Source organism: Candoia aspera, chromosome 1, assembly GCF_035149785.1.
Source record: "Candoia aspera isolate rCanAsp1 chromosome 1, rCanAsp1.hap2, whole genome shotgun sequence".
Taxonomy (NCBI): Eukaryota; Metazoa; Chordata; class Lepidosauria; order Squamata; family Boidae; genus Candoia; species Candoia aspera.
The window spans coordinates 53276321-53302509 of NC_086153.1; the positions used below are offsets into that span (position 1 = coordinate 53276321).

The following is a 26189-nucleotide window of genomic DNA, read 5'->3' on the forward strand; positions in this document are numbered from 1 at the left end:
GCGGGTACCTTTTTCCCGACATAGTTTGTGTCTTCCGTGGTTGTCATAAGGAAGGTGCGGTGCGCGTGTTCGGCTCTCCCCGCGAGGTGGATCCACCCGTGTAACGTTTCTGGGTCGTCGCGGTAGAGGGCCCATTGGAGAACGTCGCGGTTGAGCCCCCTTTTGAAGATTTCCAGCAGGGTGGTCTCAGACCAGTCGCAGACCTTTCCCGCGAGGGCTTTGAACTCCAGGGCGTAGTCAGGGACCGTGCGTGTGCCCTGTTTAAGTCTCTGGAGTGCGCTTTTCGCCCGTACTTTAGCTAGGGGGTCTTCGAAGTAGTTTTTCATCTCTTTGATGAAAGCAGGGAAGGTGGCGAGGGCGGGGGAGCTGGACTCGTACAGTTGGACGTACCAGTCCGCCGCCCTGTCTTGGAGTTTGATCGCCACGGCGGCGATCTTGTCGGCCTCGGAGTCATAGGAGTGTCCGTGCCTCCCCATGAACTCCCTAGCGTTGGTGATGAAAAACGAGAGTTTTGAGGGGGTCCCATCGAAGAAGATGGGGAAGTCCTTTGGGGCCCGGGCGTTTTGTGCGGCCCCGCCTCTCGCTTCCTGGGGTGTGGTGTCGGCCGCCTGTGCCGTCTGCTGGCTCTCCGCTGGCCCGTGTGGGTTCGGTGCTTCGCTCGGGGTGTGGGCTTGTGCGGGGACGTCGTTGGGTGGCGTGGGGGGCATAAGCGCCTGGAGCATGGTCCGGAGTTCCGTCAGCTGAGCCCGCATGGCCGCGAGTTCAGCTCGTGCCTCCTCGTCCACAGCCCGCGCCGCCGCTGGGGCCGGTTCCGTTGGCGCGTCCTCGGGGGTGGGTTGCCGGTGGGGTTCATCGTCCCTCCGCCGCGGGTCCGCTTCCTCCTCCGTCTGATGGGTGTCTCCGTCGTCCTCCTCCGTGTTGAGCACCGTGGGGCTGTCGCTCCACGCCCGTTGCTGGGGTGCGATGTGGGGCGCGGGGTCCTCCGCTGGTTTCGGAAGTCGTGCTGCTCCCTCCCGCGGTCGGGTTGCCTCCGTCGCCATCTCCCCTTGGGGTTGGAGCTGAGGCTCGGGTCGGGTGGGGTGGGCGTCCCTGGCTCCGGGAGTCCGCGGTGCCTCTGGCCTCGGTCGGTCCTCCTCTGTCTCTTGCCGCGCGGCTCGCCCTCCTTGCCCGCGCCGTTCCGGCCTCATCTTGCTGGTCTTCTCGCCGTCTACTCCTCCCTCGGCTCGTTGTCGTCCGGTGGGGCTCGGCGAGGCTGGGTTTATGACTCTCAGCTTTATGTCATGCGCTGCCTACCTCTGAATAACATTCAGACGCTGGTTTGCAAAGCAGGTTCTGGTTTATTTCAGGTTAGGTACAACGTTGGTAGAAAAAAGCTGAGAGTGACAGGAGCGCGCCGGTGCGGGGTTTAAATACCCCGCGCCGGTCAGCGCCCCCTCGCTCACGGTCACGTCACCCCCCTTTGTCCCATGCGTTGCCCTGCCATTGGTTGAGGGTTTCCAGGATCGCCCATCCTCAGGTTTCCATTCTTCTGCTGATTGCTTTCAGCTGGGCGATCCCCGTTGTATTGTCGCTGATGGCTTGGGTGGCTCCGTGATTCGTTTAGCTATTGTTTGTTAGCCGTTAGTCGTTGTGGGTTGATGGCTACTTAACTTGTGCCCCTTCACTTATTTCCTTGTCATTGTCATGAGTGCCATTGCGCTGATGACTTTAGCTCAACGGCACTCATGACACCCTGCCACTATGTGTTGGGCTGTCTCTGAGGCCTCTCTGCACAGTCTGCACCTCGGGTCCTGTCTAGTGTGGTAGAGCCTTGCTTCTATGGATATGGTGCTTAGTGCCTGTTCTTGTGCTGCTATGATCAGTGCCTTGGTACTCTCTTTTAGTCCAGCCCTTTCCATCCACTGGTAGGATTTCCCAAGGTCAGCCATCTCAGCTATCTGTCTATGGTACATCTCATGCAGGGTCTTGTCTTGCCATGGAACTTCCTCTGTTTGATCTTCCTTCCATGTCTGCTGTGGCCTCAGGAATTCTCTCAGCAGCTCATCTTTAGGTGCCATCTTACTGATGTACTCCTGGATGCTCTGGATCTCATCCAGGACAGTGGCTTTGACACTCACCAGACCCCACCCGCCCTCTTTCCAGCTGGTGTACAGTCTCTGGGTGTTGGACTTGGGGTGGAAGCCTCCGTACATTGTGAGGAGCTTCCGGGTCTTCACATTGGCAGCCTCCATGTCCTCCTTTGGGCAGCTCACTATACCAGCAGGGTATCTGATGACTGGCAGGGCATACATGTTGATGGCATGGATCTTGTTCTTCCCATTGAGCTGGCTCTTCAGGACCTGTCATATCCTTTGGTGGTACTTGGATGTTGCTGTCCTCCTCATCATGGTTCCCATGTGACTGTGGGATACCAAGGTACTTGTAGCTGGTCTGTATGTCTGCTGTGTGGCCCGCTGGTAGTTCCAGCCCATCAGTCTTAACTACCTTCACTCTCTTTACTACCATCTAGCCATACTTCTCTAGTCTGAATGACATCCCAATGTCCTCACTGTAGATCTGTGTCAGGTGGATCAGGGAGTCAATGTCTCATTCACTCTTAGCATACAGCTTGATGTCATCCATGTAGAGGAGGTGGCTGATGGTAGTTCCACTCTTGAACTCCTATCCGTATCCAGTCCTTGTGATTATCTGGCTGAGGGGGTTGAAACCTATGCAGAACAGTAGTGGGGACAGTGCATCACCTTGGTATATGCCACATTTGATGACTTGTGCGAGCTGTCTTGAGTTGACTTCCAGTGTTATCTTCCACAGTCCCATTGAGTTCTTGAGGAAGGTCCTTAATGTCCTGTTGACTTTGTATAGCACCAGGCATTCACAGATCCATGTGTGGGGCTTTCCTGTAGTGAATCCAGGCTATGCTCAGATTGGTCTGTCTAGACCTTGAGTTTTGGGCAACTGCTCTATCTTTGAGCAACTGGTGTTTTGAGCCTCTGGTGGTGTTCCCAGTGCCTTCTGAGCTGCGCTCATGTACTGGCCTATATGGTCCTGCAGCTTGGTGGCAATGATGCCTGATAGGACTTTCCATGTTGTGGGTAGGCAGGTTATTGGTTGGTGGTTGGATGGTGCTATTCCCTTGTGGGGGCCTTTCACAATCAGCACTGTCCTACCTTGTGTTAGCCAGTCTGGGTGGGAGCCTGCTGCTAGCAGCTGGTTCATCTGTGCTGCTAGGCGTTCATGCACTGCTGTTAGTTTCTTTAGCCAGTAGGTGTGGATCATGCCCGGACAGGTGCTGTCCAGCTCTTCATGTTCTTGACCCGCTGTTGGATGTCTGCGACTGTGATGGTGACTGGTTCCTGTTCTGGGAGATTTCTGTGGTCTGCTCTCAGGTCCTGCAGCCACTTTGCACTGATGTTATGCGCCTTCTCTTTCTCCCATCTGTTCTTCCAGTACTGTTCAGTTTCTGTTGTTGGTGGCTCTGCTATTACTGTGTTCTTGCACTGCAGTTGGGAGTACCCCTTGGATGGTTCTTTGGTGAACAGGGCATTTAACTTCTTGGCCTCTGCTTCTCTGGTGTATCTTCTTAGCCTGGTAGCCTGTGCTGTGAGCCTTTGTTTAGCAGTCTTTAGGGCTTCAGATGGAGTCAGTCCCTTGTATTTTTTCAGTACCCAAGTCTTATTATCCTAAATCTCCACACCCTTCTGTAGTTCCACCAGCTGACTAACTTCTCTCCAAGTTGCCTTGATCTTAGACTCCAACCTCACTTTCCAGGGGGGTAGGGTATGTACTGTTATTCTTCTTGATCATGTAGCCAAGCATCTCCAGGATTACAGCGGCTGTAGCGTATACCAGTTCATTGGTTTGAGTTATGGTGGTGGTAGGAATTGTCATGAGGGCTCTGTTGGCATCTTCTAGCATCCTATCTGATGGTACTTCTCCACTGAGCCTTGGTAATCGATTTCAAGAGTTGACTTAGTTTATCCATGATCTTTTGCCTCATATCAGCTGCTGTGTTCTGTAATGGAGGGGGTGGCAGTGACGTTCCAGCGTCAGGTGTTGGCTGCACCTCCAGTTGTTCTTCTGGGTCTTCTTGAGTCTGGGATATCATGTATAGTTGGTCTATCTCAAGTTGTGAGAGCAGCTTCCTCTTCGCTATGTTGGAGCGTTGGGTAAGTAGCTGTTTCTTAGTTAGTGTGGATGCAGGTCTTCTGTCCATCCATAGTTCCCTCATACATTTCATATATCCCCTCTCATTAGGTCTACTGTTGTAGTAGCATTCCATCAATTCCAGGTTCTCTTGTCTCATCCATGTATGGTTTGTCCCAGTAGCCCACTTATTGTCAGATTGTCCTGGTTCCCCAACATCTGATGTAGACCTTGTTAATGTGGACGATGTCTGAGCCGGCATTACTATCTTAGTTCGTGTCACTCTCATATTTGAGGTAGGCAGGTGAAGCATTAGGGGTCTTTGCTCAAGGACCCCTACTGGTAAGATAGATACCAGCCAGGATTTGAACCCTGATCTCCTGCTCCAAAGGCAGTGCTCTAACCACACTATTCTATCCATACACACACACACGCACACACACACATATATATATTTATTTTTTTAAGCAGACAAAGCCCATAGCAAAACAACTTGCAAGGTAATTTAAGATCATGCTGCTGAAATTCAGCAACAAAATAACCATGTCTGAGTAGTGTAATCCCCTCCTTTTTTTCAAATATAATTGAAGGAATGGGAGTTTGATGTCTTTTGAAGCAAACTATTCTCATTCTTATCCACCATCACAACACATACAGCTAAAACTATGCCACTGGAATTCACTACATTTTAGCAATGCAATTTGGACTCCTTTTAAAATTGCTTTTTGGGGTTTATATTTGTAAGAATTGTAATGGGAGGCCTCTGGGAGGAGAACTGCTCCCATTACCATTTTTAAAGTCCTATACAAGTAATCCTTCTTTAGTGACCACAATTGGGACTGGCAACTCAGTTGTAAAGCGAAGCGGTCATTAAGTGAAACCAGCTGTGCTTATGATCTTACTTCAATTTCCTTTGCAGACCTGCAAAGGTTGTAAATGCAAGGATTGGTCGTAAAATTACTTTTTCATCATCGTCATAGCTGTGAACGGTTGCTAAACAAGGCAGTTGCTAAACATGGATTACATGTAAAGCCACTGAAAGCCACAAAAACGTACCAAAGGCTTCAGCCATCCCCTTTTACTGACAGCATCAGAAAGTCTCCTTTGGCACATAAGAAGCAAGTTGTGGCCTATCCCTGTGTTACACTGAAAGGAAGTGAGGAAGAAAACAAACAAACAAAAGACTTATACAAAGTGAACAGCACCCATCCCATCACGACACACAATTTTCTAAAGGAGTGAGAAAATGAAACAGGTTGCAACTGGGCATGTATTTCAATATTTCTAGACATCTGCTCAGTTATATTGCAAGCTACATTTGGAAAAATGAACAAGGAATGGATTTGCTGAATTTGTTTCACTACTAGTGAAAAATGAAATTGAAGACATACAGACTTTCATCATTGAAGAGAATATTTGTAGCTTAGGGTTGAACTGTGGAGTCCTTGGTGCTCTCTGAGCCTTGTTGTTTTCTTGCAGAGGTTTCATTGCCAGACTAGGCAACATCTTCAGTGCGAAGCGGGAATGGGCCTTGCTCTCTGTTTATATACTGTAGTTTGTCCAGCTTGCGTTGGTGGAGGTGTCCTTCTCTCCTTAGGAGTTCCTTGATTGGGCTGTTGTTTGCTGCTTGGTTGATTGACTGAGTTAATAGTTCCTTGATTAAGGTATAATGTACTGTTTGATTGTTCATCTGGTGTTAATCCTAGTGTTAATGTTTGCATATTTGGGTGTTGATTGCTGGCGAGGGAGTGTACTGGTCTTTTGGCTTTTCTATTGTCTCTTTTGAATGGCATGTAAATGTTGTTTACCTTTACGTGTCTGTTGATGGCTGCTTTGTCTGAGTGCCAAGCTTCCAGGAACTCTCTGGCATTTTTGGATTTGGCTTGGTTAATAACATTAACCAAGCCAAATCCAAAAATGCTAGAGAATTCCTGGAAGCTTGGCACTCAGACAAAGCAGCCATCAACAGACACACAGAGGTAAACAACATTTACGTACCATTCAAAAGAGACTATAGAAAAGCCAAAAGACCAGAACACCTCCTTACCAGCAATCAACACCCAGATATGCAAAGATTAGCACTAGGATTAACACCAGATGAACAATCAAACAGTACATTATACCTTAATCAAGGAACTATTAACTCAGTCAATCAACCAAGCAGCAAACAACAGCCCAATCAAGGAACTCCCAAGGAGAGAACACCTCCACCAAGCTGGACAAACTACGGTATATAAACAGAGAGCAAGGCCCACTCACTTTTTTGCACTGAAGATTTATTTATTTTATTTATCAGAACTTTATCACCACCCATCTCCCCCACATGGGGGGACCCTGGGCGGTTCACAGTTGTTGTTGTTGTTTATTCGTTTAGTCGCTTCCGACTCTTCGTGACTTCATGGACCAGCCCAAGTCAGAGCTTCCTGTCGGTCGTCAACACCCCCAGCTCCCCCAGGGACGAGTCCGTCACCTCTAGAATATCATCCATCCATCTTGCCCTTGGTCGGCCCCTCTTCCTTTTGCCTTCCACTCTCCCTAGCATCAGCATCTTCTCCAGGGTGTCCTGTCTTCTCATTATGTGGCCAAAGAATTTCAGTTTTGCCTTTAATATCATTCCCTCAAGTGAGCAGTCTGGCTTTATTTCCTGGAGGATGGACTGGTTGGATCTTCTTGCAGTCCAAGGCACTCTCAGAATTTTCCTCCAACACCACAGTTCAAAAGCATCGATCTTCCTTCTCTCAGCCTTCCTTATGGTCCAGCTCTCGCAGCCATATGTTACTACAGGGAACACCATTGCTTTAACTATGCGGGCCTTTGTTGTCAGTGTGATGTCTCTGCTCTTAACTATTTTATTGAGATTTGTCATTGCTCTTCTCCCAAGGATTAAGCGTCTTCTGATTTCCTGACTGCAGTCAGCATCTGCAGTAATCTTTGCACCTAGGAATACAAAGTCTTTCACTGCTTCTACATTTTCTCCCTCTATTTGCCAGTTATCAATCAAGCTGGTTGCCATAATCTTGGTTTTTTTGAGGTTTAGCTGCAAGCCAGCTTTTGCACTTTCTTCTTTCACCTTCATCATAAGGCTCCTCAGTTCCTCTTCACTTTCAGCCATCAAAGTGGTATCATCTGCATATCTGAGATTGTTAATGTTTCTTCCAGAGATTTTAACTCCAGCCTTGGATTCCTCAAGGCCAGCTTGTCGCATGATGTGTTCTGCATACAAGTTGAATAGGTAGGGTGAGAGTATACAGCCCTGCCGTACTCCTTTCCCAATCTTAAACCAGTCTGTTGTTCCGTGGTCTGTTCTTACTGTTGCTACTTGGTCGTTATACAGATTCTTCAGGAGGCATACAAGATGACTTGTTATCCCCATATCACTAAGAACTTGCCACAATTTGTTATGGTCCACACAGTCAAAGGCTTTAGAATAGTCAATAAAACAGAAATAGATGTTTTTCTGAAACTCCCTGGCTTTTTCCATTATCCAGCGGATATTGGCAATTTGGTCTCTAGTTCCTCTGCCTTTTCTAAACCCAGCTTGTACATCTGGCAATTCTCGCTTCATGAACTGCTGAAGTCTACCTTGCAGGATCTTGAGCATTACCTTACTGGCATGTGAAATGAGTGCCACTGTTCGATAGTTTGAACATTCTTTAGTGTTTCCCTTTTTTGGTATGGGGATATAAGTTGATTTTTTCCAGTCTGATGGCCATTCTTGTGTTTTCCAAATTTGCTGGCATATAGCATGCATTACCTTGACAGCATCATCTTGCAAGATTTTGAACAGTTCAGCTGGGATGCCGTCGTCTCCTGTTGCCTTGTTATTAGCAATGCTTCTTAAGGCCCACTCAACCTCACTCTTCAGGATGTCTGGCTCTAGCTCACCGACCACACCGTCAAAGCTATCCCCGATATTGTTATCCTTCCTATACAGGTTTTCTGTATATTCTTGCCACCTTTTCTTGATCTCTTCTGCTTCTGTTAGGTCCTTGCCATCTTTGTTTTTGATCATACCCATTTTTGCCTGGAATTTACCTCCAATGTTTCTAATTTTCTGGAAGAGGTCTCTTGTCCTTCCTATTCTATTGTCTTCTTCCACTTCCGCGCATTGCTTGTTTAAAAATAATTCCTTATCTCTTCTGGCTAACCTCTGGAATTTTGCATTTAATTGGGCATATCTCCCCCTATCACTGTTGCCTTTTGCTTTCCTTCTTTCTTGGGCTACTTCTAGTGTCTCAGCAGACAGCCATTTTGCCTTCTTGGTTTTCTCTTTCTTTGGGATGTATTTTGTTGCCGCCTCCTGAACAATGCTGCCAACTTCTGTCCAGAGTTCTTCCGGGACCCTATCTACTAAGTCCAGTCCCTTAAATCTATTCTTCACCTCCACTGCATATTCCTTAGGAATATTAGTGAGCTCATATCTAGCTGATCTGTGGGTCTTCCCTAATCTCTTTAGTCTGATCCTAAATTGTGCAAGAAGAAGTTCGTGATCTGAACTACAGTCAGCTCCAGGCCTTGTTTTTACCGACTGTACAGATGTCCGCCACCTTTGGCTGCAAAGGATGTAATCAATCTGATTTCGGTGTTGTCCATCTGGTGAAGTCCATGTATAAAGCCGTCTCTTAGGTTGTTGGAAGAGAGTGTTTGTTATGCAGAGTGAATTGTCTTGGCAAAATTCTATCAGCCTGTGTCCTGCTTCGTTTTGTTCTCCCAGGCCATACTTACCTGTAATTCGAGGTGTCATTTGACTGCCCACCTTAGCATTCCAGTCTCCTGTGATGAAAATAACATCTCTTTTAGGCGTGTTGTCCAGTAGGTGCTGCAGATCCTCATAGAACTGCTCTACTTCAGCTTCTTCAGCATTTGTGGTTGGGGCGTATATTTGGATCACTGTGATGTTAGATGGCTTGCCCTGAATTCGAATTGAGATCATTCTGTCGTTTTTTGGGTTGTATCCAAGCACTGCTTTAGCCACTTTACTATTAATTATGAAGGCTACTCCATTTCTTCTGTGGTCCTCTTGTCCGCAGTAGTAGATCTGGTGGTCATTTGATGTGAAGTGGCCCATTCCAGTCCATTTCAGTTCACTGACGCCCAGAATGTCTATCTTTAATCTTGACATCTCACCAATAACCACATCCAATTTGCCCTGGCTCATAGATCTTACATTCCAGGTTCCAATGGTGTGTTGATCCTTAGAACATCGGATTCGCCGTTCACCACCAGCACCGTCGGCCGCTAGCCGTCCTTTCGGCTTTGAGCTAGCTGCGTCATCACGTCTGGGGCTAGTTGAGCTCATCCTCTGTTCCTCCCCAGTAGCGTTTTGACCATCTTCCGACCTGGGGGTCTCATCTTCCGATGGTATACCGACATATCTCTGGTTGTACTGATCCATTTAGTTTTCACGGCAAGAATACTGAGGTGGGTTGCCATTACCTTCCCCAGAGATCGCATTTAGTCTGACCTCTCTGTCATGACCTTCCCGTCTTGGGTGGCCCTTCACGGTTTAGCTCATGGCATCATTGAGGTGCTCAAGCTCCAGCACCACGACAAGGTAACGATCCTTTGCTGAAGGGTTCACAGTAAAAACAATTTAAAATTCAATAAAATTATAAATAATACTAATATTCCAATAAATATAAAATACAATAAAAAATACAATAAAATCCAAATAAGGGCAGATCAATTCAGCCCATAAGAGATAAGGCTGGTCCCTGCAGGGCTAGGAAACTAACCAGCCACAGGAATGGCTCTTCCTCTCCCCACTCCAAGGATGATGACAGAACCAGGTCTTCAACTGTTTTCTGAAGTCCAAAAGAGAGGGGGCCAACCATATTTCTGGGGGAAGGATGTTCCAAAGGGCGGAAGCTACTGCAGAGAAGGCTTGCCTCCTGGACCCCGCCAGATGGAATTCTCCTGCAGATGGGGTCCGTGGCATGTCCTCTCTGCATGACCGGGTGGGACGGGTTGATGTGACGGGGGTGAGACGGTCCCTTAGGTAACCTGGACCCATGCCATGTAGGGCTTTAAAGGTGATAACCAACACCTTGAATTGGACCTGGAAGCAAACTGGCACCCAATGCAGCTCACGGAGCAGCGGAGTTATATGTGCTGATCTTGAAGCACCTAAAATAATCTGCGCAGCCGCATTTTGGACCAGCTGTAGCTTCCGGGCTACATGGGTAGCCCCATGTAGAGTGCATTACAGTAGTCTATATGGGAGATGACCAGGGCATGAGTGACCGTTCGAAGGGCCTCTCACCCCAGGAAGGGGCGTAACTGGAGCACAACACAAAGTTGTGCAAAGGCCCTTCTGGCCACAACTGCTACCTGCTCTTCGAGCAGGAGTTGTGAGTCCAAGAGGACCCCCAAGTTATGCACCGGGTCTGCCTGGGGCAGTGCAACCCCATCCAGAACTAAAGATGGCAAATTCCTGGGAACCGAGGGGCCATTAACCCACAGCCACTCCGTCTTACCAGGGTTCAGCTAAAGCCTGTTGTTCACCATCCAGACCCTAACAGCCCCCAGGCACCTGGAAAGGGCAGCCACAGCATCACTTACTTCCCCCGGGATGGGAATGTGTAGCTGAGTATCATCAGTGTATTGATGGTACCTCATCCCGTGGAGACGGATGATCTCACCCAGTGGTTTCATGTAGATATTAAAAAGGAGAGGAGAGAGTACTGAACCCTGCGGCACCCCACAAAGGAGGGGCCGTGAGCCCGATCTATCCTCCCCTATTAACACCGACTGGGATCGGCCCTGGATGAAGGAGGTGAACCAGCACAAAACTATGCCGCCCACCCCCAACTCCCTGAGCCGCCCCAAAAGGATACCATGGTTGATGGTATCGAAAGCCATCAAGGAGAGCCAGGATGGATGCACTGCCACCATCCTGCTCCCGCCAGAGATCATCCATAAGTGCAACCAATGCTGTTTCTGTTCCATATCCAGGCCTGAAACCTGACTGAAAGGGGTCCAGATAATCCGCTTCATCCAAGATCCTCTGGAGTTGCAATGCCACCACCTTCTCAACCACCTTCCCCATAAAGGGGAGGTGGGAGACTGGACGAAAATTATCCAGTACAGTAGGGTCCAGTGATGGTTTCTTGAGGAGGGGGTGTACCACCGCCTCCTTAAAGGCTGCCAGAAACACCCCCTCCCGCAAGTGTGTCTTTACCATCAACTGGGCCCAACCACACGTCACCTCCCGGGCTGCCTTTAGTAGCTAGGAGGGACATTGATCTAATTGACAGGTGGTAGCATTTACAATCCGGGGGATCTTGTCCGCTTCCTCAGGCCCAGCAGGATCAAACTGTTCCTAGATAACTGGGTAAGTACGTTCCCCAGGCATCTCCACAGTCCCTGTCTCAAGCTTGGAGTCCAGCTTAGCACGAATCCGAGCGATTTTATCCTGCAGATGCTCTGAAAACTCATCAGCATGGCCCTGTAGATGATTTTCCGGACCCCCTTTCCCCAACAGGGGTCAGGTGATCCTAAACAGGGCTGCTAGGCAGCATTCTGTGGACGCAATAAGAGCAGAGAAATATTGACGTTTTGCCACCCTTACTGCCACAAGGTAGGCCTTAATCGCGGCTTTAGCTTGTGTTCGGTCGGGTTCAGTCTTCATCTTTCTCCAGCGGCGCTCTAGGCATCTCTTAATCCTCTTCAGAACCCTCAGCTCTTTCGTGAACCACGGGGAGTATTGGGTTCGATGGTGTAAGAGAGGCCGCACAGGCACGATCCTATCCTTCGTGCCGCACAGGCATGAAGATGTTGCCTAGTCTGTCAATGAAACATCTGCAAGGAAACAACAAGGCTCAGGGAGCACCAAGGACTCCACAGACTTTCATCATTGCAGAGAATAGTCCCATCAAATGCAAACAATCCTAATTCAGATAATTTATTAAGAAACTCTTTGTTGGAGCCAATTACTTATTCTATGAGTAATTAGGGGGCTTTTCCAGGCCATCTCCTCAATAGCTAAGTACAAGAATATATGCATATTCAGCACAATGGATCATAGCTATTATATGTAAAAATGAAAATGCCACAGAGAGAAATTAAGAGTCTAATGTTTTTGTTAATATAGTTCAGATGTGATAATCATGTGTGATTTTTATTATACTTATTTCAAGGCACTACTGTTTATTGATGATCTGAACATGCCAATTGCAGAAGAATATGGATCCAAGCCACCATTAGAACTCATCCGTCAGTTTGTTGGGCTGGGAGGATTTTATGACACTAAACATCTTGAATGGAAGGTACTGCTTAAAATGGGTTACATTTCCTGTGCTATTTCTGATTTTTGTTGACCATTACATTAATAATTTGTCATGTAAATATAGTATTCTGGATCAATTGTAATACATTCTCGTACTGGGTGCTCTAGATTCTTACTCACATGGTTTAGGAGAGAAGTGAGGTTTTTTAAAAATCATTTTTAAAGTAAGTTTTTTGTAAGTTCAAACTCCCCCCCCATCTTTCTCTATTCCTAATTTGCAAGAAGAAGCTCCTCCCTCATTGCTTCCCAAAATAATAATAAAGATTACAATCAGAATGATTATAATAAAAGAATTATAGTTTGCCCTTTGTATTGTGGTTAAGAAGTGAAGAACAATTCTACTGTCTCTGGAGGTAGTATCTTTTCTGTTCTTTTCTCACACATTCTTAACCACTTTTCAGAGTAAAAGTCAGGGAAGAAAAATTTCTAATAAATTTGCTCATGGCAGATTTCCATAAAGTGTTCTTATCTCCCCTCTCTGTCCCCCCTGCCACACAAAATCCTGGCTGTGTTTGGACCTTGGCACAGATGAGGGCCTTTGCAAGTAAGGGCCACTTCTTTTTAAATCAGCAAGATGGACTTGCTGCAGGGATCTGTTTATTGATCGCTAGGCTGGATAGCGAAAGATGCAACTCTTTCTAAAACATATTGAAACTTCCATATGAGTCTTAGAAAACTTGAAAAAATCATGTTCACTTTTGTAATTTTTTAATTTATTTGTATCTTGCAGTCCTGAAGGACTCTTGGTAATTTTCAAGAAGTACAATAAATAATAAAAATAATAAAAATATCCACAGCTGCTTCAAAACAAGAAACATTTATTTTATTTATTTATATTTCAAATTTAGTCACCACCCATCTCACTCAAACAGCAAGATATAAAATATCTTGGTGTCACCCTTCTCCCACCATACAGCCACAAATGTCCCCCAGAAAAGCTCTGTTTTCATTTGCTTCCAGAACGCAGTTAAGGTGAAAGTTTCCCACTGGGACACCATTCTAGGGAGCTGGTGGTGCTAGTGAGAGGCTGTGTCTCCAACCTTTGCCCCCTTCATCTCCCAAAAGTGGCAAACTACAAGCTGCTTTCCTTGGGAAGATCAAATTGGTTGGGCCAATTTTAGTGGGAGAATGCAGCTCTGAAGGTAACTTGGTGCCAAGCCATAAAGAGCTTTATAAATCAAGATTAGCACTTTAAATTGCATCTGGAAATTTATTAATAACCAGTGCAGAACCTTCAGCATGGATGTGCCAGTTAACACATGAGCATTGCACTAGAGCTTCTGAGTGGACTTGTAAAGGTAAAGTCCCATGTAAAGTGTGTTGCAGTAGCCCAAATGGGTGATGATGGCATGAGTCACTATAGACTGGCTGCTTCAGGGCTAGTGGCTCCCCATCAAGAGACACCCTTGGAGCAGACAGAGAACCTCAATGACAAACTAACTTTGTCTTGCTAAGATTCAGTTTTAGTCTATTCTCTCCCATCAAGATCCTCATAGCCTCCAAGCACTGGGATAACACTTAGCAGCATCAGCAGCATGGCCTGGGGTAGTAATGTAAAACTGAGTGTCATCAGCATATTGATGGTACCAAATCCAAAACCACTGGGTGAGCTCTCCCAGTATCTTGTATCCCAGAAATAGTAAGGATTGAGGAACGACCTCTGTGGCACCCCACAAGGGAGCAGCCACCAGGCTGACCTCTCCTCCCCCACCAACACTGATTAGAACCATCTGCTGGGGAAGGAGTGGAACCATTGCAAAACAGGGTCTCCAAACCCATAACCTTGTTAATGGTAATGAAGGCTGCTGAAAGGTCTAAAAAGACCAGGACAGGTGCACTCCTCTTACTCAGATCCCTACAAAAGATCCCTAGTGGGACCAATGGCCAGGCCTGAATCCGTCAGTAAGGGTCCAGGTAGCTTGTTTCCTCTCAGATGCTCAGAATTTGATCCATCACCCCTGTCTCAACTATCTTCCCTAAAAAGAGGGGATTAGGTACTAGATGGTAGTTGTCTAACACCTCTAGATCTAAAGAGTGCCTCTTTAAGAGGAGTTACACCATAGCCTCATTTAAGGCCACCACCAGCATCCCCTCCTGCAATCAGGCATTAATAATCTCTCAGATCCAGGGAACTATTCCCCCAGCTACCTGAAGGTGCCAGGAGGGACAAGGATCCAGCCTGCAAGTGGCAGGGGACATCCTGGAGATCACCTTATCCACTTCACTAGAAGTCACAACCTGAAATGAATCCCATGGTAAGGCAACACCCCAATCATCACCCTAGGCCCTGCCCATGTCAAACTTGAAGCAAATCTGAGCAACTTTGCTGGCAAATGTTGTGTTTGCTGGTCACAGCAGCCAGGTGGGATCTTTTGCAGTCAGCTCTTTCCCAGCAAGAATTAGCAACCCTAAACAAGGTCACTGGACAACAACCCATCAAGTCAATAAGGGAGAAGTGAAGATGCTTTACCTGCCTTATTGCCATGGAATAGGCTCAGACATGGGCACATATATGTGCTCAGTCAGATTTGCTTTTTATTTTCTCTATTGGCACACCTAACATTGTTTCTAATGCTTCATCTCCCAGAGTGTCTCAGAAAACTAATGAATCACTTGGGAACAGCTAACAGGGAGAGGCCACTCAGGAGTGATTATGTTGAGGGCCCATGACACCTCGTATTGCCAGTGGCAAACCAGACCCACAGCAGATTCATTTGTCAGGTTGTCAGGGAACTCCCCAAAGAACCACTGATAACCAAGTGGATTAATAAAGCATCTGGGGCAGACCATTCAAATGGGTCTAGCCCTATGCAGGTCACAAATGGCTATCAATTGCATCTGGATAGGAAGTGATATGACCATGACAAAGGGGTGATGGTAATACCCTCTGTATCTAGATCATATAAGAACTGCTGTGAAATTGAAACAAGACCAAACACCTGTCCAGCTATGTGTGCATGATCCAAGATTACCTCGAACAAGCCCATGGTTACCATGGAGGCCATGAACTTCAGGCCCTATTCAACCCTGTCCCAACTATACGAAGGCTGATGCTCCCCAACACCAATCTACCATCAGCCTAAGGACCAAATGCAGAAGTCCAGAGAGGAATCCTGATGGGCAGCAGTGCCACTTTGGAGACAGTGCCTCTGGCCACCAATAAAGTCTCTGGGTAGATTAACACCACTACCACTTCCTCAACCTTCACCCTGAGGCTGGTGCAGGACTTGAAACTCAGCTGGGCATATTTCAGATAAAGCAACATTGCTACCGTTGCTCAGCCAAGTTTTAGCAATACTATACAGACCAGATCTACCTGCTCATCCACCACCATTCAGATCAGGAATGGACATGATTTTATTTCCAATAGACCTGGTGTTTACCAGCTATACCTTAAGGCCAGGTACTCTGACAGTCTGACCACTAGGTTGGAAATCTGACTTCCCCTGATATGGCCATCTCTCTGTAAGAATCTCCTTCAAAGAAGATAGATATGACACAGGCTGTGGCCATCTTCTTTCTCACTCCCTCCCTAAATTCATGAAAGCAAAAGAACGAACACATTCCTGTTTTTGCTTATTCCTATATATTCTCATGACTAGCTTTGGTAAACATTTCTTTAGTTACAAAATCTAAAGTCTGAACATGACAGGATACAGACAGAAGCGTCATTCACCCAAAAGACAGTAATAAAAGCTGGCAAATAAAAATAGCATTGGGAAAATGATTTGGGGACAGTATCAGATTAATTATCTGATGGATTAGATGTCACCATGTCTAGAGAAAACAATAACGTGGAGTGTAATTTGCCCTTGGTGTCTTAAGAAGGGCAAGCAGAATCTCATTCATATCAACTTGGAGAATAAATGGAATCCACTTACATTCTAACAAGTTGCTGACATATATGTGGTTGCCTTGCCATCACTTTTTCTCAAAAGAATCTCCTAAAACCATGCAAATACTGTATGTGTATAACAAGAAATTGCTAAAATACTGAAGCTGCCATAGCCTAATTTAGGAACAGTATGGGTTGTAGTTCTGAGAAATCAATAGTGAGATCAGATTGCTTAACATTATTGATTGATTATTGAAGCCTAAATAGGTATCATGGTAGTGCACTCCTTTTATTTAAATCTGGATTTTCCCTATTCTACTCAGGGATATGGAGCAAAAAGGAGTGTATTAGTAAGAAATACTGCTAAGACATGTCCACATTTTGAATGGAGTATATCAGAGTTTCAAGTAAATTAATTTGTTTGCTGTGTTCACATCTGATTTAGCTCTCAGAATTGCAGTCTGTTTACTCGCTATCTTGTTTTTTCAGTTCAGGTTTTTAATTATACAGTCACCAGTTCTGAGTTTCTGAGCTACGCTAGTTGCATTATGAATTATATTACAGTTACATATCAATTACAGTAGAGATGTCTCCATACACATTTTTTCTGTTTTAAAGTTGTTTTTGGTTGTGATTGTTCAATAAAAACCTTCATGAATCTGAAGGGTTTCTGAGGAGATTTGTATTTTTGCCTGTATTTGTGGTATAGGAAGCTCTGTACCTACCCTAGGAACAGATGTATAGTATTTTATTGCATTAGAACCTTTTCATAAGAATGTGTAAGTTCATTATCAATCATCCTGAACCAGTAAAACAACATTTTAAATATGTTGATTTATAGAGTTTTTAAAAGCTGCTCTCTTGTGTATTTTTCTAACAGCATGTTGAGGACATTGCCTTCATTGCATGCTGTACACCTCTAAGTGTAGGAAGTAATGAAATTAGTGCTCGTCTTCTGTCCCATTTTTGCATCTTAGTTTTGCCTGCAACTTCCTTACAGTCTTTGCAACGTATTTTCCAGGTAACAGTTCCTAAACCTCTATTTATTTACTTTTACAAAGAGCAAAACAAAACTACCAGAAAACAAAACTAATGATATGTAACTGAAAATTATAGAAATACCTTACATAAAAACTTACTGAAGCTAGCAAAATTGCTAAACGCCAGAACATCTCATAGTGATGGCACTTACAATCAATTTAGCAACCTTTTTGGAGATATTCGGTTACTGTCAGCTAAGAGGAAGAGAGTTTTCCTCCTCTGAGCAGGAGTGAGAGTGAGTTAGAAAAGACATTATTAAGTCAGCTCACCACAAAATCTAGAAGAGACAGTGCAAAAGTGCATGAGGGACTGTTTCTACTTCCAGCAGCTAGAAAGGCAAAGTTTCTTTGTTCTGGGATATTGTTGAATTGTCCTTCTAACAATAAAGATGGCAAAACGTAATGGGCAAAACTGGAATATTTGCTGCTTAAAATATTGTATTACATTACCTTTTTTGCAACACTTTGAGTTCACTGACTTTGCAGGACAATTTTTTGTTCTCATGGAAGACAGGCTTTCTCCCTGGTCAATGGTTATTATTATTATTATTATTATTATTATTATTATTATTATGAGCATTCTCTGCTCATCCCACAGAAGAGCTTCTACTCTTGTCCATTATATATATGAGAGAGGGAAAGATGATTCAGCTAATCAGAATTCAAAGAATTCATGAAAAAGACATATTTCACTGAACTTGTATATAAAGGACAAAAATCCAACGATATATAAAAAAAAAAAGAATAGAAAGCTACACAAACAGTTCATTGTGTATTAGACCAGCCTTTCTCAACTTTTTGACCCTGCAGGAAACCTTGAAATATTTTTCAGGCCTTGGGGAACCCCTGCACATTCAGGCTCAAATATAGGCCAGAAATTATAAAATTATTATATTTGTTTCATGTACAGGCCTGTATATATGCATTAACAGTGTTCTCAAACTAAAAATAAAGAATGAAACTTACCTCTTTAATGTGAAGTTGCCCGAATTTGAAATAATTTTTTAAATAAACCATTTTCTCGCAGAGAACCCCTAGTGACCTCTCACGGAACCTTGGGGTTCCACAGAGCCCTGGTTGAGAAACTTTGTATTAGACTGCAAACTGGTGCTGCCACCTGGGGTCATGCTTGCTTTTATTATAGTTACAGTATAATATTCTACTTTAAAACTCAATATTTGGTGCCAGTGGAGGCTTCCCTTCAAATTAATAACAGCTTCAGGGAGACAATATTAATAGGGTTTGATAAGGACAGAAATGGTTAACCTCCCTTCCTTATACCTTAAAGTCCAATTTCCCTATGGCTGTTACATACCTATCATTTTTTCCTGGAAATTTCTTCAGAGCCAAAGTAGATATTAGTTCTGTTTTTAATATCTACTTTGGCACTGAGGAAATTTCCAGGAAAAAAAATGAGACCAAAAAAAACAATGCACTGAGCATGCTGTCATAATACTGCCCCTCACTGAAAAGGAGATCAGCCATGCTACAGTGCTAGTCCTCTGGAAGCCCTATATAATCCTATAGAGAAACTGGTACTGCATCTAGATTGGTAGTTATGATTGCTTGAATATTCTCAAATGCTCTTTTAAATGTACATTTAGACAGTCTGTTAAAAAGTGCTTGTTTCCATAGAGCCTGTTTTTATTAAAGTATGTAAAAATGCTTGCAATTCAATCTGCAAACATGTCAAATAGTGTGGTTTAATATAATTATGTTGGCATTTTAAAAAAAAAGTTATATAATTTAGCATACATTTATTATTAAATTATATGTGAAATATGTTTAAAATATTTATTTTAAATGTGTAAAATATTTATTTTTTGTAGGTACGTCTGGGAACATACTTTTACATCAACAGGTTCTTGGTTGAAGTTCAGAAGTGTACAGATAATTTAACATGTTGCTCTATTGCGCTATACTATAGAATGCTTAATAAAATGCTTCCAACGCCTGCTAAATGCCATTACACATTTAACCTACGAGATCTTTTTAAGGTTTGTTAAAATGATGACATTTGGAATCTTATTTTAAACTCGTCTTGTATTTCTTGTCTGTTTTCAGTTGGTTAACAGTTAATCCGTGAAATACAGGTAGTCCTCATTTAGCAACCACAATTAGGACCAGCAACTCAGGTGTTAAGTGAAGTGGTCACTAAGTGAAACTACAACTGTGCTTTTGATCTTATGTCGGTTTCCTTTGTTTTACAGCAAAGATTGTAAATGTGAGGATTATTTGTAAAGTTACTTTTTCATCACCATCATAATTGAACAGTTGCTAAATGAGGACTACCTGTATTCCACAAATTAGAGAATAGGAAAGCAAATAGAAAAGTTTTTTAAAAACGAAATACATAAATAGAAGGGATATGATTAAAACTGGGAAATGTGATAAAAGGAGGAGGATTTTAAACCAGGATGATGCATCTCACAGCCATTTTATTGAACAAGTACACACTCCTTTTTTCTTTATGTGTCTCTACTTCCCTTTGCTTTCCTTACTATTAACCCATGTCAAAAGTTAGATTATAATCATACTCAGTAAAATGTATACATGAATAATACTATATCAACAAAGAATGTACACAAATACATAATTATTTGTCAACATGCACTGGAATGTACTGTATGGATTTAAAGTAACAAGCAGAGAAAACTGTGCCTATAGTGTGGCTAAACCTTTAGTCCTGTCCTTATCAAAGAGGAATAACTGAGAAAGATAGTTGCTGTAGTTGCCTGAAATACATTTCACAGCTAGGTTGATGATTAGAGTGTTTGTCTGATTCTTGAACTGTTTACATGTATTAAGAATTTCTTTTGAGCTTCGAATTTATTTGCATATTTCTTATTTTTACTCTGTTGCATCATGTTCCTGAATCATTTTACTTTTGGGGGGAGGGGGATACTAAGAAAATAGCAAATAGTTGCAAAATTATATGATATGTAGCACTCTTTCATGATACAGATAGGACTTCTGTGGGATTATTGCTGATTCTGATGCTTCAGTAGACAGGTATATTGGGTGTGGATAAAGAGACTTCAGCTGCTGCAGTTAGAGCTGAATTGGGAATTTATTCAATTTGTTCTTTGTCTGAAATCAGGGCATACAACTATTGGTGCAAAATTAATGCTATGGAAACTGACAGACTTCCAAAATTGTGTCTGTTAGAACAGACAAAATCTCAATCACAGAATTCTTGGATTGTACTATACAACTGACTATATTAGGAGCTGTGGTCTCCCTGTCTCTTGTACAACTGGAGAACAAGCTAAAAAGATTGCTGCACAAAGAATCTTAGATTTTGAAGCAGAAAGATAAAGCCATTCTTAGCAAGGTTGGCACATTGAAATGGATGAGCCACTACAAACGTACCTTCCAAACTGCTGAGTATTTAAACACAGAAATGCCTCCACATCTTAGGGCTGTATTTACTTGAGCAAGATTCGAGCAGCTGGAGACAATGGTTAAATATGGAAGATTTAGCCAAGTCCTTTATAATGAACATACTTGTATTTGCAGAGCTCCAGAGATAGAAGACATATTATTTGAATGTCAATTGTTTAAGAAAGAGAGAGATCAGTATTTAGCACTGTGCATTGACGAACAACCTATTCGGATCCTTATATTAAAACAACATATTTCATATGCGGTCAGAATTAAAAAATTACATATAGTACGACCCTTTATTTTATCTCTGCAATGGGTACCCCTACCTTCAGGGCTATTAAGCACCATTGTAAAATACCTAAAGCAAATATGGATCAGCATAGCATGATGTAAATCTAAATCAATACAGAAGGTAGCTTAAAAGTTTTGGTAACTTCAGTAGGAATGTGAATACAGCTTCAGTTCAAAAAGTTAATCTCTCTTAAAATCAATACTGTAGGTACTTGAAGGATTACTTCAAGCACACAAGTCAATCATTGTCTCAAAAGGAACAGCAGCATTGCTTTTTATTCATGAATCTACCCGAGTTTTTCATGACCGTCTGGTTGATAATGCAGAAAAAGAGATGTTTTATCAGTTTCTTTCAGATGAGCTCAACAATTATTTTAAAGTAAGTATACTTATGGGTGTGATGCATATATATGTTTTGTGAGGACTGTTTTATCATACAAATGGAATGTTTCATGTACACAAAATTTACTAGTTATTAATGATGTCAACGTGATCTGATATATAGCCCAATATTTGTGTATTCTTCCTCTGTCTTTCCATGGTGCAGTGGGTCTGGTTTATCCTCTAAAATTTACCTAATTACTAGTGTCTGAATATTCATAACCACTTGGAGGTTGATTTTTCTTTGAAGTTATAACAAATAATTCATTCAGATATTTAATTGACTGTACTTTCTTCTCCCTGTCCACACATTTTAGCATTCGTGCAATAACCCATCTAGCTACCTAAGTGCATGTGTTTTATTTTTATGGCAGACAAACAGCTAGACCATGGGCAGTGCAAGAGACCTACTGCCAGCAAATTCTTTTTATGTCTTCTTGTAGGGGAAGGCTTTCACAAACTTCAGACCCCCTCCCCGCCTGGCCCCAATGCTCAGGTGTGATGGAGAAGGATTCTGTTGGTAGGTAGCAAGGAAAATTATTTACTGAACTGTTTGGAAAGCAGTAATGCTTACCACTGGCTGTTTAACTTGTCAGCAAACAGCCACTGAAACAGACAGAAAATGAATTATCAATGTCAGAACAATAACTAAGTTAAAGAAATCCCAGTACAGTACTAATTCAGTTGTCTTTTACACACATTAGCAAGGCTTGGGTAGTGGCATAAGCTATTCATGTAGAAATTCTGCATGTATGGTGAGGGTGGAGGGTCGACAGAGATTGAATCTTATTGTTCTAGGGTATCATTGTGATGGTTGCCTTATTCAGAAAAAACACAGACTCACCAGCCAGGGCTAAGGATATCTGGTTTATTAAGAATAGAATGCAGACACGGAGAAAGACGGGAATGAGCACATGGCATGCGAGGTAGCCAGTAAATACCCGCGGTGTGGACCTGATCCTTCCCCACTCCCCATTGTCCCAAAGTCCTGACCGACGGTGAACCCGGAGTCTCGATGGGCGATCAGGGGGCGATTCCGGAGTCCCAATGGGCGATCAGGGGGATTAGCGCTGATTACCTCTGTCCTCTTCCTGTGTCCGGAGCAGGTGTGTCCCCCGTGGTAATGCAGAGATGTCAGGGAGATAGGATGATGGTTTCCCGGGTCAGGGCAAAGGAATGGCTCCTTTGTCCTTTATCTGTATTGTCTTTCAGTGCTTACGGGATTCGCACTGATTCTTTCCTCCCCCCTTCCCTTCACCGGAAAGGCATGTTCCCCGTTGTGATGTATGTATATATCGCAACAGGGGACATGACATACTGCCTCCCCTAAAAAAACTTCAAGGCGCCGGTTTGGAAGGATACGCTGCATGGAAGCGTGTGACTAGCCGTTGCGCTGAGACATCCCGGGCATGCACCCACTCAGGGTGGGGGAAATGTCTCCAGCAGACCAGGTACTGAAGGGTGCCCTGTAGCCTTTGGGAATCTAGGACCTCCTTTATTTCAAAGTGCTGCTGCCCATCGATCATGATGGGAGGAGGCGGGGGGGTTTCGTTATGCAACTTTGAGGAGGTAGCCGGTTTCAGTAAGGCACAATGGAATACTGGGTGTATGCGTTTCAAGTTGTGTGGCAATTCTAACTTAAAAGTTACTGGGTTGATTATTTCCACTATTGGAAAAGGGCCAATGAACTTGGGGGCTAACTTCTTTGAGGGCTGCAGAGACTTAATGAATTTAGTGGAGAGGTAGACCTTATCTCCCACTTTGAAGTCTGGCTGCGCAGCCCTGTGGTTGTCCGCATAATGCTTGTAGGTTGCTTGGGCTTCGGAGAGAGCCAGCTGAATGATTGGCCAAATGTTGGCTAGCTGAGCAGCCCAGTCATCTGGGGAACAAGGCGGGGTAGCTGGCTGTGGCAACTCCAGGATCAGGATGAAGTCTCGTCCATAGACTACCCAGAAGGGGGTGTGGCCCATGCTCTGGTGCACTGCATTGTTGTATGCCACCTCAGCAAAGGGGAGTAAGTCTACCCAATTGCTCCAGGGTGGAGTTAAGGATTTCCGTAGAGCCGTCCATGTGGGGGTGCCAAGCAGTGGACAATGCCTGCTTGGTGCCAATCAACTTCAAAAATGCTTTCCAGAATTGTGAAGTAAATTGTGTACCCCTATCTGTGACCAAGTGGGAAGGGGTACCGTGTAATTTGTAAATGTGATTTAAAAAGAGGCGTGCCAGCTGTTGAGCAGAGGGAATGGAGGCGCATGGAATAAAATGGGCCTGTTTCAAAAAGTAGTCCTTAACCACCCAGATGACCGTTTTCCGCTGGCTGGGTGGCAAGTCAACGATGAAATCCATCGAGATTTCCTCCCAAAGGCGGGAGGGGCTTGCCACCGGCTGCAATAGTCCCTGGAGCTTACCCACTTTTTGCTTGGCCATAGCACATGTAGGGCAAGCAGTGACATAATCTTTTACATCCCTCCTAAGTGTAGGCCACCAGAATTGTCGCCTTACCAGATGTAACATTTTTACAAAGCCCAAGTGCCCTGCCGTTTTGTCATCGTGAGAACGTCTCAGAACCTCTGCTCGCAATTGCTCTGGCACGTACAGGCTATTTTGTTTCCAGGCCAAATCATTTTCAAAAGAAACATTGTTTTTATTGGTTTGCAACCATGTATCCATTTTTAAGGTTTGTACAAACTGCTGTTGCAATTGCGATGAAATTGACATGCGTCTCCCTCCCCTTGCAGGCAGTTGTGCCGGAGTACGCTGCATTCCAGTTTGGCTGCGCGTGACGGCTTGGCAACCCAGCTGTGTGTTGGTCCACACAGTACCTATAATGTCTGATGCCTGACTGGCATCCTGGGGCCGCCTAGAGAGAGCGTCAGCTAAGAAGTTCTTTCTTCCCGGTATGAACTTCAGCTGAAAATTAAAGCGGCTGAAAAATTGAGCCCAGCGAACCTGCTTGGGGCTGAGGCGTTTCGGGGTACTGAGCACTTCCAGGTTTTTGTGGTCCGTCCAGACCTCAAAGGGGCAAGTGGCCCCTTCCAGGAGGTGTCGCCATGCCTCTAAGGCAGCTTTGACGGCAAAAGCCTCTTTCTCCCATACATGCCATCTCCGTTCTGTTTCGGACAACTTGCGGGAGAGGTACGCGCAGGGCTTCAGCTGATCATTTGGATCCCGCTGAAGCAAGAGCGCCCCAATTGAGAAATTGGAGGCATCTACTTGGACTACAAAGGGCTTGGTGGGGTCGGGGTGTTGTAGAACCGATTCAGCTGTGAACAGGCTTTTGAGATGATCAAAAGCCCTTTGGCATTCAGGTGTCCAGTTAAGTAGCGCTCCCGGGTTTCGTGCCTTGCGCATGTCTCCCAAACCCTTGGTGTGGAGTAAATTAGTTAGGGGCAAAACGATTTCCGCTAGTCCCTTGATGAACCCCCTGTAAAAATTAGAAAATCCCAGAAAACTTTGTAGTTGCCTCCTAGTGCGCGGGCGCTCCCATGCCAGGATGGCCTGGACTTTCCCAGGGTCCATTTTGATGCCCCTCTCAGAGATTCTGTAACCCAGATAATCTAGCTGAGATTTATGAAACTCGCACTTAGAAAGCTTGGCAAATAGCTCGGCTTTGCGGAGTTTCCTGAGCACCTGCTTAACCAAGCGTTCGTGCTCCTCTTCAGTCTCAGAATATATCAATACATCATCTAAATACACAAGGACCCCCTTGAACAAGTGTTCGTGCAAGACCTCGTTGATCAATTGCATAAATATCCCTGGTGCCCCTGCCAAACCAAACGGTAATACTTTATATTGGAATAATCCCAGTGGGCAATTGAAAGCCGTCTTCCACTCATCCCCCTCCCGTATGCGTATGTGGAAATAGGCTTCTCGCAAGTCCAGTTTAGAGAATATTTTCCCCTTTGCCAGATGTGCTAATATGTCTTTGATTAGTGGCAAGGGATATTTGTTTGATATGGAAACCGAATTCAATCCGCGGTAGTCCATACAGAGTCTTAATGTCCCATCCTTTTTTTCTCTGAACAACACTGGGGCTCCAACTGGCAAGTTTGCGGGCTCAATGAAGCCTCGTGCTAAGTTCTTGTCCACAAACTCCCGCAATGCTGCCAGTTCTTTCTGGGTCATTGCGTAAATTTTTGGCTTTGGCAAGGGTGTGTTGGGGACCAGTTCTATCGCACAGTCAGTCTTTCTGTGGGGTGGGAGTTTGTCTGCTTCGTTCTCCCCGAACATATCTGCAAACTCAGTGTACTTGTCCGGCAAGCCTTCCAGGGCCACTGCAGCCAGATGTGTGGTTGTAGACACCACCCTCCCCACCACAGCATGGGGAATTCGGTCCCCTGTAGGTGCTTGGTAGAAGCCGTCTGCAAACATGATCGTCCTGGTTTCCCAATTTATGTATGGGTTCCTTCGTACAAGCCATGGAATGCCTAAGATGATTAAAGGGTGGCCCACCGGTGCCACGACAAATTTCAGTCTCTCCAGGTGGTGCCTAACTGCAGTGCCACTTCTCCAGTGAATTGGGTGACTGGGCCCCCTCCCGCTGCCAAACCATCCAACTGCGTGAACACTATGTGGTGCTGAAGTGGAAAGCAGGGGAGATTTAAATCAGCAACCACATCTGGGTGCATTAGGCACCTAGAACAGCCCGAGTCTATTAGGGCCCAGACTTCAACCGACTTCTCAGTGGAACCTAACTTAACTTTTACGTACAGGGTGGGACAGTTGGCACTCACCCAGACGTCGCTGCGCCCATTCTCCTCCACCTGCCCCCTGGCGCTTCTCAGGGCAGGTGGCTGGTGTTTCCCGCCGGTTCTTCCTGGTTGTT

General features: G+C 44.7%; 1 protein-coding gene across 1 annotated transcript in view; it reads left to right on the top strand.

The window, feature by feature from the left end:
- DNAH14 (dynein axonemal heavy chain 14) overlaps nucleotides 1–26189 on the top strand; it is a 292199-nt gene that overhangs the window by 151774 nt on the left and 114236 nt on the right. The window contains 4 exon segments of the mRNA XM_063289142.1: nucleotides 12282–12410; nucleotides 17146–17286; nucleotides 19135–19302; nucleotides 21192–21362. Of these exon segments, the coding sequence (XP_063145212.1) occupies nucleotides 12282–12410; nucleotides 17146–17286; nucleotides 19135–19302; nucleotides 21192–21362 (609 nt within the window).